This window comes from Lepidochelys kempii, chromosome 1, assembly GCF_965140285.1.
Source record: "Lepidochelys kempii isolate rLepKem1 chromosome 1, rLepKem1.hap1, whole genome shotgun sequence".
NCBI lineage: Eukaryota > Metazoa > Chordata > Testudines > Cheloniidae > Lepidochelys > Lepidochelys kempii.
Window position 1 is genome coordinate 6,670,920 of NC_136380.1, and position 18,587 is coordinate 6,689,506.

Below are 18,587 nucleotides of genomic sequence, written 5' to 3' on the forward strand. Positions count from 1 at the left end.
GCAGGAAGGGAATTTATTCCCAGACCAGAAAATAACTGTTGGGGATGTTGAAATGCCTATATGTATCCTTGGGGACCCAGCCTACCCCTTAATGCCCTGGTTGATGAAGCCATACACAGGAAGCCTGGACAGTAGTCAGGAGCTGTTCAACTACAGGCTGAACAAGTGCAGAATGGTGGTAGAATGTGCATTTGGACGTTTAAAAGTGCGCAGGCGCAGTTTACTGACTCAGTTAGACCTCAGCGAAACCAATATTCCCACTGTCATTACTGCTTGCTGTGCGCTCCACAATATCTGTGAGAGTAATGGGGAGATGTTTATGGTGGGGTGGGAGGCTGAGGCAAATCACCTGGCCACTAGTTACATGCAGCCAGACACTGGGACGGTTAGAAGAGCACAGGAAGGTGTGGTGTGCATCAGAGAAGCTTTGAAAACCAGTTTCATGACTGACCAGGCTATGGTGTGAAAGTTCTCTTTGTTTCTCCTTGATGAATCCCCCCCACTTGGTTCACTCTACTTCCCTGTAAGCTAACCACCCTCCCCATCCCTGCTTCGATCACCGCTTGCAGAGGCAATAAAGTCATTGTTGCTTCACATTCATGTGTTCTTAGGTGTCTGGATGAGGAGGCTATGGAACTTGAGGAGGAGGGTGGCTGGTTACACAGGGGCTGTAGCGGCCGTCTGTGCTCCAGCTGCCTTTCCTGCAGCTCAACCATATGCTGGAGCATATTAGTTTGATCCTCCAGCAGCCTCAGCATTGAATCCTGCCTCCTATCATCACGCTGCTGCCACCTTTCAGCTTCAACCCTCTCTTCAACCCTCCACTTACTCTATTCAGCCTGCCACCTCTCCTCCCGTTTTGTGCTTTCCTGCACTATGACATTGTCTGCCTCCACACATTCGTCTGTGCTCTGTCAGTGTGGGAGGACAGCATGAGGTCAGAGAACATTTCATCACGAGTGCGGTTTTTGTTGTTATTTTTTGCCTTCTAATCTTCACTAGCCTCTGGGAAGGAGAAGATCCTGCGATCCTTGAAACACATGCAGCTGGTGGAGAAAAAAAAGGGACAGTGGTATTTAAAAAGACACATTTTATAGAACAATGGGTACACTCTTTCATGGTAAACCTTGCTGTTAACATTACATACATAGCACATGTGCTTTTGGTACAAGGTCACATTTTGCCTCCCCCCACCACGTGGCTATCCCCTCACCCCTCCCCGTGGCTAACAGCAGGGAACATTTCTGTTCAGCCAAAGGCACACAGCCCAGCAGGAATGGGCACCTCTGAATGTCCCCTTAAGAAAAGCACCCTATTTCAACCAGGTGACCATGAATGATATCACTTTCCTGAGGATAACAAAGAGAGATAAAGAATGGATGTTGTTTGAATGCCAGCAAACATACACTGCCATGCTTTGTTATGCAATGATTCCCGACTCTGTGCTGCTGGCCTGGAGTGATAAAGTGTCCTACCATGGTGGACGGAATAAGGTTGCCCTCCCCAGAAACCTTTTGCAAAGGCTTTGGGAGTACCTCCAGGAGAGCTTTATGGTATGGAGATGTCCCTGGAGAATTTCCACTCCATCATCAGACACGTTAACAGACTTTTCCAGTGGCTGTACTGGCCGCGAATGCCAGGGCAAATTAATCATTAAACACGCTTGCTTTTAAACCATGTATACTATTTAAAAAGGTACACTCATCAGAGGTCCCTTCTCTGCCTGGTAGGTCCAGGAGACAGCCTTGGGTGAGTTCGGGGGGTACTGGCTCCAGGTCCAAGGTGAGAAACAGTTCCTAGCTCTCAGGAAAACCGGTTTCTCTGCTTCCTTGCTGTGAGCTATCTACAACCTCATCATCATTATCTTCCTTGTTCCCCAAACCTGCTTCCGTGTTGCCTCCCTCTCCACTGAAGGAGTCAAACAACACGGCTGGGGTAGTAGTGGCTGAACCCCCTAAAATGGCATGCAGCTCATCATAGAAGCGGCATGTTTGGGGCTTTGATCTGGAGCGGCCGTTCGCCTCTCTGGTTTTCTGGTAGGCTTGCCTCAGCTCCTTAAGTTTCATGCAGCAGTGGTTCGGGTCCCTGTTATGGCCTCTGTCCTTCATGCCCTGGGAGATTTTGACAAAGGTTTTGGCATTTCGAAAACTGGAACGGAGTTCGGATAGCACGGATTCCTCTCCCCATACAGGGATCAGATCCCGTACCTCCCGTTTGATCCTTGCTGGAGCTCTTTTGCGATTCTGGGACTCCATCATGGTCACCTCTGCTGATGAGCTCTGCACTCACCTGCAGCTTGCCACGCTGGCCAAACAGGAAATTGAAATTCAAAAGTTCGAGGGCCTTTTCCTGTCTACGTGGCCAGTGCATCTGAGCTGAGAGCGCTGTCCAGAGCGGTCACAACGGGGCACTGTGGGATAGCTCCCGGAATCCAATACCGTCTAATTGTGTCCACAGTACCCCAAATTTGACCTGGCAAGACTGATTTCAGCACTAATCACCTTGTTGAGGATGGAGTAAAGAAATCGATTCTAAGAACCCTTTAAGTTGAAAAAAAGGGCTTCATCTTGTGGACGGGTGCAGGCTTAAATCGATTTAACGCTGCTAAAGTCAACCTCAACTCCTAGTGTAGACCAGGGCTTAGACCCCATATGAAACTTTCTATATAGTGGAGATGAGTAACTCATGTCATCTTGGATGTAAGTGTAAGCAGAGTCAGGATGAGCTCTACCCTGACATCTGGTGGTGAGTTGTTGCAGGTTGTGGAAAAGAACTTTAGGGGCTGTTCTCATTTTCATAGGCACACCCACCCCACCTAGATGGTCATTTTGGCTGCTATGGGATCCCCAGTTATTGGGGCAGGAAGAATAAAGTGTTATTATCCTGATTATGTGAATCAAGTACAGTGGAACTGTACTTGGCTTTTTGTTATGATAGAGGGACTCACCATCAACTGCGTAGCACTCTCTAGGAAAGGGACATAGGTTCCAAAACTCAGTGAGGGGAGAGAGGTTGGGGGCAGCTATTTGTACCTTGTGGTATGGGACCCTTGTGAGGTCTCTAATGCCAACTGTACTGTCTTCTCTCTCCACTGTGTAATAGCACAGCTAATTTTGATTCTATTAGGAGTCTAGTTACAGATTGCAGAGCTGAATTCACTTTGAGTCAATGGTGCACCAGCACTGGGACTTCCCTACTATAAGCTGAAATCACTGAGTACTAGTAACAGAGGGCCTGAAGGTAATTGGTGAATGGCTTACAGAACTCTTACTGGAGAGGAGCAGCTGGTGGAGTGGGGAGCAGGAGGTGGTGAGGGTTGCAGCAGAAACCCACAGAGAGGCGGGGCAGTCGACTGTTGGAGCATGTAAAGTGCGCCTTTACTCCCCCCCCCCCCATTTCAACACATGTGTGGTGGGGTTCAAACAGTGCAGATGAACTTTTGAACTCTGGACTCACCAAGGACAGAGACATTTGGGTTGCTGGACTTTGGGGTTGTTGGACTTTGGGGGATTTTTGGGTTGCTGGCCTCAAGAACCAAAGGGAAAGGACATGGCCCAATTTGCTTGGGGTGGGTTTTTTCTCATGGGTTGTGTTATGAATCCTGTTGGTGGTGTTTCTCCAACATAATGCCACATTGTTTCTCTCTGTTATTAAAAGACTTTTGCTACACTCACACTCTGTGTGGGCGAGAGGGGAAGTATTGCCTCTTAAAGGCACCTGGGGGGGGAGGTGGTATATATTTGTCCCAGGTCACTGGATGGGGGCTTGAGCCAGTTTTGCATTGTGTTATTGGAATGGAACCCCTAGACACAGAACCTGGCCCTGGTTGCTGCCAACTCTGACTGGCAGAAGGGTTACATATGGGTCCAGGATGGAATAGGTGGCTCATGTTTTTTGTCTCCTATGTCACTAGAGCCAGGTGGTGAACTGACCCTTCTCTTGATGAATATCCTGATTATCCTCAGACGAAGGTGTTTGATTTTCATGCTGTACACAATTGGGTTCATCAGTGGTGGGAGAAGCAGGGCGATGTAGCCCAGGAGAATCTGAAGTAAGGGATAAGAGCCCTTCCCAAAGCTGTGTATCACAGTCAAGCTGATCTCTGGTGTGTAGAAGAGAAGGAGGACGCAGAGGTGGGAGACACAGGTGTTCAGGGCTCTCAGGCACTCCTTGTGGGATGTGATGCTCAGCACTGTTTTGAGGATCATCACATAAGAGAGAAAAATGAGCAGCGAGTCCAACCCCATTGTTAAGAGTTTAGTAAACAATCCATAGATGATATTGACTGTGATATCCAAACAAGCCATTGTCATGACCTCCCGGTGCATGCAGTAGGAATTGAAGAGGACATTGGCTTGACAGTATCTGAACCGTTTCAGGAGAAAGGGAAGTGGAAGTATTATGACCATTGCCCTTAGCACAGCCACCAGTCCCATCTTGGCTATTCTTGGCAGGGTTAAGATGGAAGCATATCTCAGCGGGTTACAGATCGCGATAAAGCGGTCAAAGGCCATCAACAAGAGCAGGGAGGATTCAGTGCACTGAAGCAAGTGGATGAAGAAGAGCTGAGCTAAACAGGCATCGAGGCTGATCTCCCTAGAGTTAAACAAGTATATGCCCAGTATCGTCGGTATGGTGGTTATGGATATGCCAAGGTCTGTGATGGCCAACATGGAAAGGAAAATGTACATGGGCTCATGGAGGCTTGGATCTGTTTTTACAATAAACAGAATGACTAAATTTCCTACTATTGAAATAACATACATGAAGCAGAAGGGGATAGAAATCCAGAGATGTGCGTCTCTATGACCGGGTAGCCCAGAGAGAAGGAATATTACAGATTTTAATCTGGTGTCATTGACAGCTGACATAATGTACTGGGCAGGTGCGAGGAGTTCTGAAATGCCCTTCCTAAAAGAAAAATAAGAGGAGATTAGATGATATTTAGCAAGAAATCATTCTGCTCTCAGTGCACATCTACAGACTCCCAGGGCTCAAGGTAGATAAGCAAAAACATACTGTTGGATTTACATGGATCAGATTAATCAGACTGGATCAGACTTGTAGTCCATCTCCCCCAGTAACCAGTGGCCATGTCCAGATGCTTCAGAGGAAGGTAGAAGAAGTCCTGAATTATGCTGTGATGAGATAACCTGCTCCCAGGGAGTTTCCCCCTGACACCCACTAGATAGATATGTTTTGTGGTGTAAATCAGGAAGGTTTAGAGCCTCTCCAAAACTTTTTTAAAACAATCCTCTCTACTGTAATTGGATTTTCTGATTTCTCAGTCCCTCTTTGAATCCTGCTAAGCTCTTGGCCCCATTGATATCTTGTGGCTGTGAATTCCACAGCCTACTTGAGCACAGTATGATTTTACCATTGTGACCTTAGAACATACAAACATAAGAACGCCCATACTGGGTGAGACGAAGGGTCCATCTAGCCTAGTATCTATCTTCGACAGTGACTTATGCCAGGTGCCCCAGAGGGAATGAACAGAACGGTCATCATCAAGTGATCCATCATCCATTAATTTATGTAGTTCTCCTTTGAACTCTGTTATACCCTTCACACAGACACCCTTTCTGGCCCTGCACTTCTGCGTGTGGCCCCTTGTGTCATACCATCTGTATAAATACATGCAAGTTCATGGTGAAAACAGTCATTGTATTTACCTGTCCTGCACTGATGCTATTTTTAAATGTGTTTTATAGCTTCCTTATCTGAATTCTTTTTTTCTCCACTCCTGACAGTCCACGTTATGCAACTGCCTCTTTCCAGGATTTGGGATAAATTTTTAGGGTCAGGTCCTTAATTCAACAACAGTGATATCAACAGCCTCACACCAGACTTTCATGTGTAAATTCAATTAGAACTGGGCTCTATTAACTCACCCTTACCAAAAGCTTCCAGTGATAAACTCTGACCCCTAGAATCCCTTGAAGAGAAGCTGAAGGGCAATGTTGACAGAATCCAGAGATTTTGATCATCCTACAGGCTTCTCTTTATACCCCTCCCTCCCGGGGACCTCCATCCTCTCCCCATGCAACGGTCTGTAGATATTTGGAAAATTACAACCTGACACTGACAGTTATTTCAGCTGGGCAGGGGAGGAGATGGCTTCACAAATGGGTCAATACTTCAAACCCTGGTACTGCACTTATATCCACTTGAGTGTACTAGTTACTTCAGCCATGGTGACTGGGCTCAATTACACACAACTACTCTACCACTCTCCTTCCCTGCACCTCAGCTAAACTCTTTGCTGAAACACAGACCAGCGGTTCTGGTCTCTCATGGCCTTTTGGAAAGTCTTGCACAAGCCTTGCAGAGTTATTGAGTGCATGACTCTGAATTTAAGTGTTAGAAATAGCTTCTAGTCAGTTACCAGGAGACAGTATCACACAAATGTTCACTTAACAAAGAGTTAATAGCACAAACCCATTGCAAACAGTATGTGGAGCACTTCTGAAACACTTTCTAAAGCCAAAGCAGTAAAGTTATCCCTACTCCTTCCTGCAGAGATTCTAACAACTCTGCTGCTGGCTTTCAATATACAGGCATGACATGAAAGTTTGGTTTGTAACATTTTTATTTTTTGGCATAACATTCACACTTCTGTACCTTAGTACGCACACATCAACCACAGGTGCTGAACCCACTCAGACCTGCTCTGCAAGCACAGTTGACCCACACTGAGTTGTAGCCCAGGGCCCAGTCTGAGTGTGGGAGAATTGAGGGATTCCATCCCATGAGCGGGAAGGCTACAAGGCCTGACATTTTGCACTCAGAGACCAGAGTGGGAGAAGAGATGCCTGTAGCCCTGTAAATATAGTAACTATAGGGCAAAAATACGCCCTTCGGACCTGGTACCACAAAGCAATGCAGCTCTGAATTCCTGTGTTCACAATCAAGCCAGAGAAAAAAAGCTTTGGAAAATGCATTTTCTGATTACATTTCCAGAAGCAAATAAACCCAAGTAAATTTGGGAACTAGTCACTGACATTCCGTGGGGTCTCCTGTCACTCAGCTCCTGGCAGGATCGGGCCCAGAGCACAGGGCACCTCTGGAAATGGGACCCCTAGAGAAATCCTGACTTGGGTCATCAGGCTTTTAACACTCCAAGCTCCAGTTTCTGTGTAACCAGAATAACCCACTGAGCACCTTGCTGCCTGTCCTCCTGCCGCTCTTACAGAGTCACTCTGACAGCCTGGCTGACTTCACTGCAATAGCACAGAACATCTGCCAGTGTAAACAGCTTGCAGCCTTTCCCCTTCACTTCACATCGTAAAGATAGTGAAACCTGCCAACATACCCAGTTCCTGCTAGAAGGGGAGCCGCTGACACCAGAGGTCTTCACCCTAAAGGACACGGAGTCATCGGAGAGGTTGCACAGGCAGCAGGCAGTCTCTGTTCAGACAGGGATGCAGGTGTCTTTATAAAACATGCTGGCACAGTCCCCTGGGGGGCCACTTGGCCCTCAGAGAATCTCTGCTGCTTGGCTTTGTGTGCAACAGCTTTAACCCATGTCACAGCCAATGGCAAATTGAAGGAGGCCAAATGATAGGGGACGCGTGGTGATGTTACCTAATTGGACTGTAGCACCAGCCCTGCTGCAGGCTCTATTCTTAGAATCCAGGCTTGTCGTCACTGTTCAAATGGTGCCGATTAGTGACATGGCTCCCTCAAGGGTGGCTGAGTGGTAATGATGATGCCGTCACAGCTGTGGTCTTGCTGAAATAAAATACAATAGAATAATAACATGGGGCCTGATTACTCCCTGACAGCCCCCTTTTCAGCATTACAAACCCAGGGTGCAGGCCAGGGAAGGGAAGGGAGATTCCTAAAGGTTCCTCTCATGGAAATTTCCCTCAGTTCTTTCCAGTAGGGGAGGACCCTTCCCTTCTCCATGAGGAAAAAGGAATAAGAATGAGGATTTTGGAGGGGCGTGTGGGAGTGTCACGGGGATGCCGGGAGTTTCTGCACAGTCACTAGACCTGTGTTTCCAAGTCATTGCAAAGAATGGACTAACAGACACAGGGCCTCATCTTAGACGGTCTGGCTGGCAGAAAGCAGTCTGAGGGCAAAGGTCAGCTTCACACCTTGACCCTGTGACACACTGAGCACAGAGCACTGTGGTGACAGGGCCCAGGCTCACATGGGTTTCAGCAAGAGCTGCTTCCACAAGGAATGGGCAAATAGATGGAAAGATGGCCTCAGAGACACAGGGAAACAAGGCTGGATCAGAGCCAGGGTGTAGCCATGGGTGGGCCTTGGGGGGCCAGGGGCCACCCATTTAGCATCAAAGCCCAATCCACCAGCTGGGACTCCTGATTCCAGCTTGGTGCCCAGCTGTATCCCTCTCCAGCTGGTGCAGAGAGCTGATTCCCTGGTCTCTTGCCCCAGATGGGGGTGTGCCTTGTGGGGGTGGGTTTGGGCCAGTAGTGGATTAGCCACTAGTCCTGGGCCAATGGTGTCACCCTGCTCCATTCCACCCACCTTCCTCTCCTGAGGTGAAACAAGGTCCGGGTGCGGGGGATTTCCTCTCCCTCCACCTGGCTGTCGTAGAGTGGGTCAGGGCACTAGAATAGAGCTGGGCAGTAGGAATGGGGCAAGCCCAGCATCTCAGAATTGCTGTGGGGGGGAAGCAGAATAAGCCCCCACCACCTCACCACTTGCCCTGAAGCTCACTCCCCGGCACGAGCACTGGGTGCAAACCCCTTCACCCTTGGCCCCATTTCCCCAGCAGGAGGGGGGCTTCAGAAGGGATGAAGAAGGCACCTCAGTTTTTCTGGATGAGCCAGGGCCACACAAAACCCTAATCTGCCCCTGTAGGGGGCGATGGGGCTCCTGAAAGGTGGGTCCACCCAGTTTTCCTGTTCTAGCTACATCACTGTTCCCAAGATCCCATTGGCTTCCCAAAAGAATGTAAATTGGATCGTTTCTGTTTCTTTATCTCCAGAGCAAAGCCTGTCTAACTTAGCTTGTAGTGATATAGGAGCAGGGCCGGATTAATTCTTCTGGGGGCCCAGAGCTATTAAAATGTGTTGCCTCCTGTCATAAATATAAAGGGAAGGGTAAACACCTTTAAAATCGGTTGTGGCCAGAGGAAAAACCCTTTCACATGTAAAGGGTTAAGAAGCTAAAGGTAACCTCGCTGGTACCTGACCAAAATGACCAATGAGGAGACAAGATACTTTCAAAGCTGGAGCGGGGGAGAAACAAAGGTTCTCTCTGTCTGTGTGTTGCTTTTGCCGGAAATAGAACAGGAATGGAGTCTTAGAATTTAGTAAGTAATCTAGCTAGATATGGGTTAGATTTTGTTTTGTTTAAATGGCTGATAAAATAAGATGTGCTGAATGGAATATATATTCCTGTTTTTGTAACTTAAGGCTTTGCCTAGAGGGATTCTCTATGTTTTGAATCTGATTACCCTGTAAGGTATTCACCATCCTGATTTTGCAGAGGTAATTCTTTTACTTTTTACTTCTACGAAAAGTCTTCTTGTAAGGAAACTGAATGCTTTTTCATTGTTCTAAGATCCAAGGGTTTGGGTCTGTGGTCACCTATGGAAATTGGTGAGGATTTTTATCAAGCCTTCCCCAGGAAAGGGGGTGTAGGTTTTGGGAGGATTGGGGGTGGGGGGAAGTTTCCAAGCTGGCTCTTTCCCTGTTATATATTTATTAGAAGGTATTTATTGGTGGTGGCAGCAATAAAGTCCAAGGGCAAAAGGTAAAATAGTTTGTACCTTGGGGAAGTTTTAACCTAAGCTGGTAAAAATAAGCTTAAGGGGGTTTTCATGCAGGTCCCCACATCTGTACCCTAGAGTTCAGAGTGGGGAAGGAACCTTGACATGGTGGCAGAGTGGTGGGATTATCTTGAAATCATTTTGAGATCAATTTGAGATTTTTTGAACAAGAAGCACAGATTTAAAATGGATTTTTTTTTTCCTTTGGGCTGCTGGAAAGCAGGTTTTCAGCTGAAAGGAGGGTTTTTGTTTTTTTTTGTCTCTGCTTTGGGGCCAGAGCACAGGGCCTTCACACTCATATGCACAGGGTTGAGAGGTGCATATGTGTGAGTTCATCTCCCACCTGGGGAAGAAGGCACCTTGCTTGCTCCACCAACTGAGCACTTGATCTGGCTGGCCATCCCGCCAGACGCAGTTCCTCTCCACTGGACGACTGGTACTTCCCTTCTACTGCCACCAATATCTCTGCTTTGATCTTGGAAGGTCAGTCTTCTTAGTCGTTGTCAGCTTTTAGTGATTTTCAACTTTTAGCAGGCCAGGCAAAAATGCCCTCCCACCACCAGTGATTTCAGTTCTCATTTGATCACTGAAAATAACAAAAGGCTCCTAATGGACCCTATTTAGCTCTATCTTTGAACAGTGGGTAGGAACACATTAAACCAGACCTGGAACCCTTAGGGAGAGTTCACACATCCTGGATGGGACACCTGTCCCACTCCTATTAACGTCACAGGAATCTGGCATTTGAGCCCTTGGCTTAACGTGGTACTTTCAGCTGAGGGTACCCACTCATTTGGGGCAGGTTAAGCACAGTTCTACTCCCCTTTATTCACATTTCACCCTCAAAGCACTCTTTACTACTGTGATTTGTAACCCAACACTAACCAAATCTGATCACTTTGAACATCACCACTCTATCTGCTGGATACTTTGGCAGAGTAAGTGTATTCATGAAGGTAACTTGGAAATGTAACTTTTCCACTTGATAAAGAGACAACTAAGGGGGGATATGATTGAGGTCTATAAAATCCTGACTGGTGTGGAGAAAATAAAAAAGGAAGAACTAGGGGCCACCAAATAAATTTAATAAGCAGCAGGTTTAACGCAAATAAAAGGAAGTATTTTGGTCCATCGCTGACCAAGGATGACCTCAGTGAGTGGGGTGAGGTGAGGGAGAAGAGAGGGGCACAGTAAAGGAACTTTTCATTGTAGAACTCAAGCATATGAGGCAGAAGCCACTGCCCCACACACTCTGTCCTGCTCACAGTTTTATGTGTATGTCTCCTGCTTGTGACATTTTCCCTAATTAAGATTGGATAACTTCCCTCCTTTAATTAAAAGTTACTTTCCTACACTCAGAGTTTGTGCTTGTGAGTGGAGAAGTATTGCCTTTCAGAGGCACCAAGGGGTGGGATGTAATTTTCCCAGTTTACTGGATGGGGGCTCAAGACACCTCTGTGATGTCCTGTTGAAAAGGAACCCAGCCTTGGATTTTCAAGACCCCCCAAAAAAACAATCAGATTCTTAAAAAAACAGAACTTTATTAGAAAAACAAAAAAAAGACAAGAGAACAACTCTGTAAGATCAGAATGGAAGATAACCTTACTGGCAGTCAGATTCAAACTTAGAGAATCCCTCTAGGCAAAACCTTAAGTTACAAAAAGACACAAAACCAGGAATACACATTTCCTCCAGCACAGCGAATTTCACAAGCCAAAACAAAGAAAACCTAATGCATTTTCTAGCTAGATTACTTACTAACTTTACAGGAGTTGGAGGGCTTGATCTGTTCCCAGCAAAGGTATCACACAGACAGACCAAAGCCTTTTCCCCTCCTCCAGATTTGAAAGTATCTTGTCCCCTCATTGGTCATTTTGGGTCACGTGCTGGCCAGGACACCTTCGCTTCTTAACCCTTTACAGGTGAAAGAATTTTGCCTCTGGCCAGGAGGGATTTTATAGCGCTGTATACAGAAAGGAGGTTACCCTTCCCTTTATATTTATGACAATTTCCTAGTAAAGAGGAGAGAATGGAAGATGATAAAATAAAGGTAGGATCTTATGAGTCTATCTGGATATTAAAGGAGGATATTGATATAATAGTCATCACAGAAGTTTGGGGGAATGAGGATAATCAAAGGGTAGAAAATATATCAGATGGACAGAACAGATCGTGGTGGTGGAAGAGTGGCACTGTATGTTAAAGAAAGTGTTGAAACAAATGAAGTAAAAATCTTAAATGAACCAAACTCTATCAAAGGATCACTACAAATAGTAATTCCATGCTCTAATAAGAGGAATATAGCAGTAGGGATATATTACCAATCAGCAGACCAGGATGTTGATAGTGACACAGCCCTGATCTTCTGGTCTCAGAGTATCTGAGCACCTTGAATGTATTTATCCTCCAGTCATCACTGCGAGGCAGGGCCGGGCTGTTATCCACCTGAGCACAGGCTTGGAGACAGCTGATGGCTTGCCCATGGTCACAGACTACAAGAGAATTAAACCCACCTGTCTTGAGTCACAGAGCAGTGCCTAGATCACAGCACCAGGCTTCCAGCCATCTGAGTGGTGACAGGCCCGGATGAAATCTCTGCTTCAGCTGCAGAGCTCCCCCTCCCTGCCATGCTGTCGAGAGCAGGGATGGCAAGGAGCCAGTTACGGAGGTTTGATTCGCTGGCCTGTTCTCCCCCGACCACAGCAGAGTTTAGAGCAGCCTGGATACTTGGCTAACCTCTGCCTGTTTTTAACAGCTTCCAAGAGCATCGCACACTCTGGCCATATCCCTGTGGATCAGGGCCACCACAGAGTGCGCTCTGGGGGCTTGAGGTAGCCCTGCAGGCGCCCTGCTCTTTCCTCTAGGGTTCTTGCAATGACTTACTCTAAGCCAGGAAAATCTAAAACAAGAACTCCCTTTGTGGGTTCACATTTATTCAGTCTTCTCCAAAACACAAAGTCTCCTACTCTCCAGCTTGACCAGTCCGGAACACACTATTGCCCTTGTTGGTGGTGTCTGCATTGCTTCAGACTTGCTGCAACCCCTTTTCCCCTGAGCCCCTCTCCGCCATCTCTTACCACTAGGCCCTGCCCCCCTGCTGCTCTACTTTCCCTGAGGCTCCACCTCCTGGCCACGCCAGAGCTGGGCCATGGTAAGAGCTACTGTGATGTTCGCTTATCAAAATATGACCATGTAGATCACTTTTGCAACCATTGTTATATATTTGCAACAAACTTGTACAAAATGTGGCATGTAAGATGTCTATGAAATGGTTATGTTTTGCTGGTTATGGTTGTGCTGTCTGTCTGCATGTATCATTTTTGTATGTAAAGGTATGACTATTGGCTCTATACCTGGATTTCAAATGTTTGCTCCTGGTAGTATTCAAATTAAGGGCTCATCAAGCCCTTAACTCACAATGGACCATGGGAAACGCCCATCTACACTGAATGGACTGTCCTGGAAACGTACTCTCGGGGTATAGGTAATGATTTTCTGCTGTGACTAAGCAAAATTATGCCTGGACATGTGATTGCTCATGTAATTCCAAACCCCAGCTTGTCACCTGTCATTTTCCACCAGCTGTGCTGAGGGCTTTGTTTGAAACAATGGACTTCCCTCCATGTGGCAGATGCTATAAATTGCTATAAAAGAAACACCTCAATTTTGCTTCTTTCCTGCTCAAGCCTCTGGACTATGAACTTTTACTAATGGGAGCATTCTAACCAATGGGCTGAGGTCCTTCCAATGATTTGGAAGCAACCAGAGACTTATCAAGCCAGCAGCTTATTCCATCACTGCTACAAGCCTGAAATAAGATCTTGGCATTTATTGTATGTATTTGACTCTTTTAACAAATTTTAAATCTCACCTTTCTTTCTTTTTATGAATAAGCCTTTAGATTTTAGATAGCAAAGGATTGGCATCAGAATGATTTTGGGGTAAGATCTGAGTTCTATATTGACCTGCGAGTGTGACTGGTCCTTTGGAATCAAATGAACCTGTTATTATATTAAATTGGTTTTAAAGAACCAAACATCTTTAAATCTAGTGTTTTGATGGGGATATAAGGACTGGAATATCTAAGGAAACTGCTTTTATGACTTCTTGTTAGCCATTGTTGTCAAACAGAAATTCACTTTATGTTGCTACTCTGGTATATCTCATAGGAGAATAATCACCAGTTTTGAGGTCTGTCTGCTCTATTTCTCAGCAGTTTGTTCTGAATTTGATTTTCGCAGTTGTGATCCACAAAAGCATGGTTACAGCTACCCCGGGAGCCCAGGCTGCTGTTGGGATTCCCAGAGTCTCTGCCTTCTCTGGGGATTCGTCCTGAGGAGCAGACACATAGGCTGGAGCATTCTCTTGTCCCCCTAGTCCCCTGTAGGGCAGGTAGAGGATATGGGGCTCCTCACAGGGGCACTGTCTCCCTGATCAGGTCTTTCCATGGCCCAGCTCTGGCCTCTGGCTTGGACAGGAGGTGGAGCCTCAGTGGAAGAGGAGGAGCAGGGACTGGACCACCAGGGGAAGGAAGGGGGGCAGGGGCGGGGTCACCGAGGGGTCACTGCCCCCTTTCCCGGTCTGTGTCCCGCTTTTGACTTTTGAAAAGGTGGTCACCCTACTCTGAATGGGCTGGGCTGGGATAGGAGCTAGCAGGTATAGGAGGTAGCCCTAAAACTGAGCTGAGGCCAGTTTCTACAGTTTTGCATCGCTGGGGCAGCACAAATGGAGCGGATGGGGAGGGAACCTAGGCCTGAGTCTCTTACCAGGACTCCTGTGTGTCCGACCACTACTCACACATGCAGTTCTGCCCTGCCTCAGTGGGGAGTGGACTGAGCAGGTGTGCTGTGTGTAAAGCCGTGATTGGAGGGGTTGCCTGAATGGCCTCTCCTGGTGCGCCTGCATTAATCAAGTCTCTCACAACATTCAGTCACTAGCACCTGCCTGAGTGTGCAGGAGAAGACTGAGTGACTGTGCCCCTTGAATAGCCCCGTCCACAGCTGGTGCAGCACCCACGGGTCATGCTGCACCCAGAGCGCTCAGGAAGGGCCAGGACTGTGACTGCAAAACAGCTCTGCAGCATTCTTCATGGCCCCTGGATGTTTAATCAGAGACGGGACAGAGACAGACCAAGTCTAATGGGAAACAGCATCCACGTCCCTTCTCCTTATTGACTGTATCGACAAGAATTGTGAGGTCGGATCAGCCACCAATCCCACCAATCCCCTGGCTCTCCAGGAACAGTCACTTTGTAAGTGCTGCTGCCTGCCTTGGTCTCCCTCCCGCAGTGCCCTGTCCCCCCTCACCAGTCTTAGACCCTCTCTATGGAATGGAGATCATGTCATCTTGGATATATGGGTCCAGGATGGAATAGGTAGCCCATGTTTTTCGTCTCCCATGTTGTTAGAGAGCTTATTCCTTCACTCTCCCACATTCCTGGTCCTTTCCGCATGAACAGAGAGCAACAATACCCGAAGTCCAAAGGTGCAAACAATTTGATGTTTATTGGGGTGAACTTCCAGCAAACTTAAATACAAGTTCCTTTTTCCTTATTTTGAATCCCAACTTACTGCCTGTTTGCCCCTAATTTACATAGTAAAATACTCAGCTATACCTTAACCAATCCTTCTACTGAAATTTACCTAACCAATCCTAGCATATTGTAACATAATTTTCTAACCAATTATATCCCACCACTTTAATTAGTTTACATCCAGCAAAATTAATTATACAGCAGACAGAAACAATCACAGAACCAGACAGAAACCATGCAAATAAATATAGCAAAGTGGGATTTATAATGACAAAACAATGCAGAACTGAGGATTTCACAACGACATCTATGAAGACATAAGGGTTTCCCAACTGCGTCTATTGATAAGTGAGTTCTTACCAGACAGAAACCTATCAAACTAAATTTCCTTTTACATCTTCTAGGCTCTTCCCTTTCTCTGGAGGTGATAGATTGGGTCACATTCCTAACAGCCCCAGATGTCCTTATTTCAATATGACTAATTTGGAAAGTGAGGATGTGACCGTTCGCTTCCCAGCTTATGGCTGCCTCTGCTGCTTGGCCAAAGGCATTAGCCTAAGAACAGGGACTCAGACTGTCACAGTGAGAGAAGACCCTTACACAGATTCTTTCCTTTATATCTCTATAACTAGTTAAATGATAAACATACACCTAAATTCTTAAACTATAGGCCTTTACAGACAGGCCTGAATGTCTATATCCTAACACATGCCACAGGAGTCAGGTGGTGAACTGACCCTTGTTAAGGAAAAGTTAGCACATGTGACTCCATGTTGGTTTGGGGCCCACCGTTGTCTAAAAGCAAGCACATCATGCACCAGGAGGAGTGTTCCTTAGACACTGCATCCCTGTGAAAATCCTCCCCCTTGTCTCCAGCCTGCCTTGACTCCCAGTATCTGTTTTTTGTCAGTCTCTAACTCCCTATCTCCTGGCCTTTGATGTGAAGCCTCCCATCCTGATAATAAAAGTTACTGATGCATGGCTTTAGGACCATGCTGTGTAATTAACATACTGGTTTAGCACAAGGAATGCACCAACCAGGGATAGGTGGTAGATAAGAAAAGGGTTTGTGTATTGGCTAAGGTTTCCAATGCATGAGGGCAACATGCTTTGTTAAAAGTGTATAACCTTTGTATAATCTGTATTCGGGGTCCCCTCCTGGCTAGCAGGGGGGCACCAAACTTGAGCGTAATAAACTTGGTGTTTTTTGGGAATTCTGCAGTTGTGGACTTCGTTTATGTGCCTCAGCCTAGATTCGAACTGTGCGTGACCTATCAGGTATAATTCTCAGCATTTGTGTGCGTCACCTATAAGGTATAATTCACAGCATTTGTGTGCGTGTCCTACCAGGTATAATTCGCAGCAGTTGTGTGCGTGTCCTATCAGGTATAATTCGTAACACCCTTCACTTCATGAACACCCTGATTATCCTCACACGAAGGTGTTTGCTTTTCACGCTGTACACAATTGGGTTAATCAGTGGTGGGAGAAGCAAGGACATGTATCCCAGGAGAATCTGAAGTAAGGGATAAGAGCCCTTCCCAAACCTGTGTATCATAGACAAGCTGATCTCTGGTGTGTAGAAGAGCAGAAGGGCGCAGAGGTGGGAGACACAGGTGTTCAGAGCCCTCAGGCACTCGTCGTAGGACGCGATGCTCAGCACTGTTTTGAGGATCATCACATAAGAAAGGAGGATGAGCAGCAAGTCCAGCCCCATCTGGAAGAGTTTAGTAAACAACCCATAGATGCTGTTGACTCTGATATCCGAACAAGCCATTGTCATGACTTCCCGGTGCACACAGTAGGAATGGGAAAGGACATTTGCTCGACAGTATTGGAACCGTTTCAGGAGAAAGGGAAGTGGAAGTATTAGGACCATCGCTCTTAGCACAGACACCAGTCCCATCTTGCCTATTCTCGGTGGGGTTAAGATGGAAGCATATCTTAGTGGGTTATGGATTGCAATGAAGCGGTCAAAGGCCATCAACAACAGCACAGAGGATTCAATGTATTGAAACAAGTGGATGAAGAAGAGCTGGGCTAAACAGGCATTGAGGCTGATCTCCCTAGAGTTAAACAAGTATATGCCCAGTATCGTCGGTATGGTGGTTATGGATATGCCAAGGTCTGTGATGGCCAACATGGAAAGGAAAATGTACATGGGCTCATGGAGGCTTGGATCTGTTTTTACAATAAACAGAATGACTGAATTTCCTACTATTGAAATAACATACATGAAGCAGAAGGGGATAGAAGTCCAGAGATGTGCGTCTCTATGACCGGGTAGCCCAGAGAGAAGGAATATTACAGATTTTAATTTGGTGTCATTGACAGCTGACATAATGTACTGGGCAGGTGCGAGGAGTTCTGAAATGCCCTTCCTAAAAGAAAAATAAGAGGAGATTAGATGATATTTAGCAAGAAATCATTCTGCTCTCAGTGCACATCTACAGACTCCCAGAGCTCAAGGTAGATAAGCAAAAACATACTGTTGGATTTACATGGATCAGATTAATCAGACTGGATCAGACTTGTAGTCCATCTCCCCCAGTAACCAGTGGCCATGTCCAGATGCTTCAGAGGAAGATGGAAGAAGCCCTGAAATAGGCAGCTATGAGATAAACTGCTCCCAGGGAGTTTCCCCCTGATACCCACTAGTTAGACATATTTTGTGGTATAAATCTCCAAAACCTTTTTAAAACAATCCTGTCTACTGTAATTGGATTTTCTGGTTACTCAGTCCCTCTTTGGATCCTGCTAAATTCTGCGGCCTACTTGAGCACAGTATGATTTTACCACTGTGATCTTAGAACATGAGAGCATAGGGACGGCCATACTAGGTGAAATTAAAGGTCCATCTAGACCAGTATCTTGTCTTCGACAGTGGCTTATGCCAGGTGCCCCAGAGGGAATGAGCAGAACAGGTCATCATCAAGTGATCCATTGTCCATTAATCTATGTAGTTCTCTTTTGAACTCTGTTATACCCTTCACACAGATACCCTCACCTCTGAGTGTGGCCCCTTGTATCATGGCATGTGTGTAAATACATGGGAAATGCATGGTGAAAATGGTCATTTGATTTATCTGCCCTGCACTGATGTTATTTTTAAATGTGATTTATAGCTTCATTATATGAATTCTCTTTTTTTCTGCGCTCCTAACAGTCCAGGTTATGCAACTGCCTCTTTCTAGCATATGGTATAAATTTTTAGGGTCAGGTTCTTAATTCAATAACAGTGATATCAACAGCCTCATGCCAGACTTCCATATGTAAATTCAATCAGAATCAGGCTCTATTAACTTA

At 46.2% G+C, this 18,587-nt stretch overlaps 2 protein-coding genes across 2 annotated transcripts; both read right to left on the bottom strand.

The window, feature by feature from the left end:
* Window positions 1–3,854: 3,854 nt before the first annotated feature.
* On the bottom strand, window positions 3,855–4,871 carry LOC140905598 (olfactory receptor 51G2). Its single transcript, XM_073329112.2, has one exon. It carries the CDS (start codon window positions 4,869–4,871, stop codon window positions 3,855–3,857), a length of 1,017 nt encoding a protein of 338 aa, XP_073185213.2.
* An 11,815-nt stretch (window positions 4,872–16,686) lies between these two features.
* On the bottom strand, window positions 16,687–17,622 carry LOC140895544 (olfactory receptor 51G2). The gene has a single exon (XM_073305531.2). It carries the CDS (start codon window positions 17,620–17,622, stop codon window positions 16,687–16,689), a length of 936 nt encoding a protein of 311 aa, XP_073161632.2.
* Between the last annotated feature and the right edge of the window lie 965 nt (window positions 17,623–18,587).

Coding starts and splice junctions, on each gene's coding strand:
- LOC140905598 (XM_073329112.2), bottom strand. CDS start 4,871: ATGTCAGCTGTCAATGACACCAGATTAAAATCTGTAATATTCCTTCTC.
- LOC140895544 (XM_073305531.2), bottom strand. CDS start 17,622: ATGTCAGCTGTCAATGACACCAAATTAAAATCTGTAATATTCCTTCTC.